The 5006-nt window shown below is 58.4% G+C and overlaps 1 protein-coding gene across 2 annotated transcripts; it reads left to right on the top strand.

Annotated features, from left to right (window-relative positions):
* The first annotated feature begins 100 nt into the window (after nt 1-100).
* TMEM176A (transmembrane protein 176A) lies at nt 101-4770 on the top strand. 2 transcript variants are annotated; one of them, XM_010969938.3, is made up of 7 exons: nt 103-247; nt 1047-1254; nt 1803-1913; nt 3031-3087; nt 3258-3470; nt 4000-4110; nt 4474-4770. In XM_010969938.3, the coding sequence occupies exons 2-7, from the start codon at nt 1051-1053 to the stop codon at nt 4513-4515; spliced, it is 738 nt and encodes a 245-aa protein (XP_010968240.2). In that variant the 5' UTR covers nt 103-247; nt 1047-1050; the 3' UTR covers nt 4516-4770. The 2 variants fall into 2 exon arrangements, 1 of the variants encoding a protein (XP_010968240.2); XR_012508007.1 differs by lacking the exon at nt 4474-4770 and having other exon boundaries at nt 101-247; nt 3258-3801.
* The last annotated feature ends 236 nt before the right edge of the window (nt 4771-5006 follow it).

The raw sequence follows: 5006 nt of genomic DNA, 5'->3' as shown, positions 1-5006 counted from the left end.
TCCAGGGCATCGGAGCCCAGTGACCCCCCCGGCAGCTGGAAAACCCTGGAGGGACCCTTTGCACCAGCTGTGTGCTGGGAAGTTGCCTCATCTTTCTCTTCCTGGCACTCCACCAGCCCCCTCCCCTTTCTGCCCTGTTCTCAGCACCACCCCCTCCCCAGCCCTCCCCAGCCCTCCCCATCACAAGGCACACTGGGACTCAGCACACTGGACTGCCAGCCCAGCCACTGGTCCCTGAGGAGAGCAGGTGAGGCAGGCCCTCGGCCCAGGGGCCCTTTCCCAGAGACCCTTCTCACAGGACCCCTCCCCAGAGGATTCCCCACCCTGATCCCACAAGGGCCCCCCAAAACTTGCTTAGGAAGAAGGGAGGGAGGGAGGGAGGAACCAACCACCATGGAGAGGCTGTGCCTTCAGGGTGGTGACAGAAGCAGAGGCCAGGTACAACTCTGTCCCTGTTCAATGCCAAGTCATTCTGGCTTTTGACCTCCATCTCCACCCACGACACGGTCTTTTATAGGGTTGAGGGGGTGCGGGATGCTGTGTGAACTGGCAGTGCAGGGCTGAGTAGCCATGGGTGGAGAGGGAGGTACTTAGGGGCTGGGGTGGGGGCAGTCGCTAGGCCCACCTGGGAAGCAGCTGTCTCAATAGAAGGTCAACAGGCAGCCAGGACTCAGTTCTGTCCAGCAGCCTGAGGGCTCTGGGGAGAAGGGGCGGGCAGAGGACCCAGGGTCGGGCCCATGGCTGCACGAGCAGGCTGGGAGCAGAAAGCCGAGGGGTGTGGATTACGGGTGCTGCTTGGTCCAGACCCCCCCACCCAGCCGTGGGAGGAGGTTAGGGAGACAGAGCAGATCTGGGATGAAGAGGGAGGCTCCAGTGGGCTCAGTGGTGGCCACAGCCTCAGGGGGCTCAGGGATTTCTCACATGACACATCTCAAGTCCAGGATGCAGCTCTGTGACCAGGGCCTCCGCCAGTTTCCAGCTCCAGGAAAATCTGTAAAAACCTTCTGCGGACTTTTTGGCCCTGACACTCCCTTCCTCCCTCCCAGACGGATGTCCACAGGCATGGAGACAGTAGACAGTGGGGAGGTGGCCCCTGAGGCTCCTCAGCCCACATGCATCCGGGTGCACATCCACCAGGAGTCCGCGCTGGCCAAGCTCCTGCTGAGCAGCTGCTCCCTGCTGCAGCCCCTCGTCCCTGCGCCCCGCCCAGCCTCCCGGCCCTTGAGCAGCCACCGGCTGCTGGTGGCCTCCTGGGTGAGTAGGGCTGCCTGCCTCAGGGTGTGGAGGGGCTCACAGGCTCCCAGGACCAGGAGAGGAAGACCCCTCCTCTTGTGGTGCCCAATCTGTGCCAGCCTCTCTCTGAACAAGCCCCTGGGCCAGTTTTATCTTCTTACTAGAATCAAGTTCTGGCTTTTCCCTCGCTTACTGGCCTTCTCAGTAAAAGCTGTGAGTCGGGTAGGCTGAGGGCTAAGGGGCTGTGAAGGAGCCACTGACCATTTAAAGTCCCAGCTGGCGGGGCCCTGAGTCCATCCTCTCCCCTGGGCCAGACTCAGTATGGGCTGGCTCTCCCCTCCCCTCCACAGCCCTCCCTTCCCATCCTCTCCCATCTCTTCTCCTTCCCTCTCCTCTCCTTCTCCCTCCCTGCCTCTTACCCTCTACTCTCTCTCTTTCTCTGTCTCGGGGTTCTAACTGTTAATACTCAGAGTGGCAGGTCCTCAAAGCTACCCTGAGCCTTAGGCGCAGAGGGCTGCTCCGGGACCCAGGAACCTGGGATCCGGGTTCTTAGGTTTTTCATGCCTCAGGCAGCGCAGATCACGCTGGGAATACTGAGTGGGGTCCTGGGAGGATTCCTCTACATCTTCTACAACTCCGCCATGCGTGCATCAGGAGCTGCCATCTGGACAGGGGCTGTGGTGAGTGGGGCCGGAGGATGGTGGGCAGGTGGGCCTCCCGTCAGCGGTGACAGACCGCCACCCTCAACCCCATCAGAATGCAGACTGTTAACAATGGAAAAGACTCCAAGCTCTCCAGGCCAACACCCTGCTTCTACAGACAAGAAACGCACAAAGCTAAGGGCAGGGGTGGCCACGGTCCCTGGTCAGCTGTCCTGGTTCCCTACCCCGAGCTCCTCCCATCACTTCTACCACCTTCAACAGCAAATATCAGCTAAGGATTTAGGACCTGGCTCACCTCCAGACTCTTGCATTGAGATGGGGGAAGCAGAACGTGCTAGAGGGTGTATACACTGCAAGGAAGGCTCAGCTCCCTGGAGGCTTCCCATTACCCTCTGCACACAGCGGGAATCCAGGAGGAATCCATAACACAGCAGTGCTTATGTCAAGAGATGGGTGTGTGCAATCCGCAGTGGGAACTCGGGGGTGGGGTGGGGGGGTCCTGGTAGGATGGGGGCAGGGCCCTTTGGCATACCCACAGAATAACAGCCAAACACATATTTATTGAGAGGGCAGTCGAAAGTAATCATCTTCATCCACCCAACGGCAGAAACACTGAGACGAGTTACAGATGCGCCACCTTGAATTGGGGCACCTCTTTCCCCTGGGAGCGGCCAGGCTTCCTGCTCCATGAGCCCAGCAGGCTGGGTGGCTGGGCGCCACGGGGTGCCTACCCCCGAGGCAGGGAGACTCATCCCATACTGAGAGCTTCTCCAGCAACCTGGACTTCCACCTCACCACCCTGGAGCTTTCAGAAAGCGCTTGGTGTTGCTTCAAAAGGGAGGTTTTGGAGAAGGGAAGGAGGGCTCACCCCTTGTTTGACCATAAGCACTTTTCAATGTCACTAAAACAGAGGGTCCTGCAGCCTCGGGGTTGAAGTCAGGCCTCAACACCCTCACCGTTATCTTACACACAGCAGAGCTCAGCTCACAATCTCGGGTCCACATGGAATGTTCTGGGGAAGGGCCAGCCCGATGGTTGGCTCTAACCGTGGGGGCCACGGTGGGAAAGGGAAGCAGGCAGCTGGAGGGCTGGCGTTTCCCGCACCACCCCCGCTCCTGCTTCCATCTCTCCCCAGGCTGTGCTGGCTGGAGCTGTCGCCTTCATTTATGAGAAACGAGGTGGCATCTACTGGGTGAGTTCAGGGAAGGGCAGGGGTTGACACCACGCCCAGAAGCTGGAAGCCATCCCAAGCCTCCTGCCCTGTCACCTGCCAGGTCCTGGGGGCTCCTCCCATCTTTGCCCAGGGCTAGGCTCCAGAAGGCCGAATCACCTGGCTCTCTCTCTGCCTCCTCTCCTCCCCAGGCCCTGCTGAGGACCCTGCTCGCCCTGGGAGCTTTCTCCACGGCCATGGCCGCCATCATCACTGGGGCTAGCGGTTTCCATAAGTACTCCTTTTATTTTTATGACAGTATCTGTGATACCTCCCCATCCTGGGGGCCCACCCGGCCCCCCGGCTCTCCAAATCCAGATGTCGGAAGGCTACGGCTCTGCATCTCCTACTTGGACATGCTGAAGGTAGCAGAGCCGGGGACCAGCTCAGCAGGAGACAGTGGGCAGGGAGGCCAAGAATGTGGGCGACAGAGAGGCTGACCATCAAAAACAGTGTGACCTGTTGGACACCAATTGTGACCACCGTTACTACAGATGGGGCACGGAACAGAGCGGAAGCAGTTCCTGAGGTTGTGGGTGGGACAGATTAGTGGAAATAGAAACACTGAAATCACCGTGAATGAGCTGATGTTGCAAATGTGTGAGGTGCTGCAAAGGTGTGGAATGCACCCTTGGTCCTCTCAAGTCTTGGGCTTGTCAGGGAACCAAATCACAGCCCAAGCCCATCACTGTTCAGGTGAGGACACTGAGGCCCGATGAGAAGGTCTTCTGGCTGCTCTCTGAAGGCTACATGCACTGACCCACCTCCACACCGGGCTCCTTCCTCAGAGATGCATGGGCTGGAGGGTTACCTTGTATCACTGAGGACCGTGGAGACAGAGCACAGATGGCAACTGTCGCTCTGGTGCCTACAGCTTTGATTCTCTGTCCCCAGGCCCTGGTCAGAAGCCTTCAGGGCCTGCTATTAGGTGTCTGGGTTCTGCTCCTTTTGGCGTCTCTGGTCCCCCTGTGTCTGTACTGCTGGAAAAGACGCCGACCTAAGGAGGTGAGTCCCTAAACTGTGTGTCTGTGTATTTGGGGCAGCGGGGCTGTCCAGAGGAGACAGGAATGGAGAGTGGATGTTTTGGGGAAGAGAAAAGGGTGGTTACAGTGAGTCTCAAGGGGCATCAATCCTGTCTTTCTACCCCAGGAGTGGCCCAGCCCAGAGAGTCCCTGTCCCTGACCAAGTGGCACCCAGTCCAAAGACCCTGGGAAGCCAGGGAAGTCCATATCCGGGGTGGGACCTTGCTCTTTGCATCAGATACCAGGAGGCTGATGTTGGATCTGATTGGTTGCAGAACTAAGCTGCTCTTGGGGGACAGAATTCACTCTTTCTCTCCTTCTTGGGTTGTCTCACCCCTCCTTTTAGAAAAGAGACCTTCCCTTAGAAGAAACTGCTGGGAGCCAGTGAAATCTAGCCCTGCCTCTCTGGAGGACTTCTGCTTGGACCTCTGCCTGGGCCAGGTGACCCTGCATCTGCCTTCTGGAAGAAGAACCAGACGGAGAAGATGCTCCCCACTCGCCCCAGTTGGCCGTCCCCCACAGCCACACTCCACCCTGCTCCTGCACCCATCACAGCTGCTGTGGCCCGACACCTTCACCATCCTGCCTGCTTCATGTCCCCTCCTGAGCAGTGATGAAAATAAACTCTCTGTTGTTGCTCCCAGCTTCTCGCTTAGGGAATTTCTCTTGGCTGGAGGGAGGCAGTGGACAATGAGCCAACAGCAAACCTACAAAGCTCCTCCAACTCCCCACCTCCTGTCTGAGTCTAGAGTTGCTGGCCCTGAAAACAGTCTCCCTTTGAGGGCTGGTCCTGGGACTGTAGGTCCAAATGCCTGGGGACACAGGATGAAACGAACTGAGACTCTGAGCCCTGCCCCCTACAATTCAGATTTAAGAGGG

Source organism: Camelus bactrianus, chromosome 7 (assembly GCF_048773025.1).
Source record: "Camelus bactrianus isolate YW-2024 breed Bactrian camel chromosome 7, ASM4877302v1, whole genome shotgun sequence".
Taxonomy (NCBI): Eukaryota; Metazoa; Chordata; class Mammalia; order Artiodactyla; family Camelidae; genus Camelus; species Camelus bactrianus.
Note: the sequence above shows the minus strand (reverse complement) of the source record. Positions and strands in the feature narration are given on the sequence as shown.

Bases quoted from the DNA above. Each gene is read 5' to 3' on its own strand.
- TMEM176A (XM_010969938.3), top strand. From the start codon at position 1,051: ATGTCCACAGGCATGGAGACAGTAGACAGTGGGGAGGTGGCCCCTGAG. The intron at 1,914-3,030 runs GTGAGTGGGGCC...ATCTCTCCCCAG, and splicing joins CCATCTGGACAGGGGCTGTG to GCTGTGCTGGCTGGAGCTGT. The intron at 4,111-4,473 runs GTGAGTCCCTAA...CCCTCCTTTTAG, and splicing joins AAAGACGCCGACCTAAGGAG to AAAAGAGACCTTCCCTTAGA.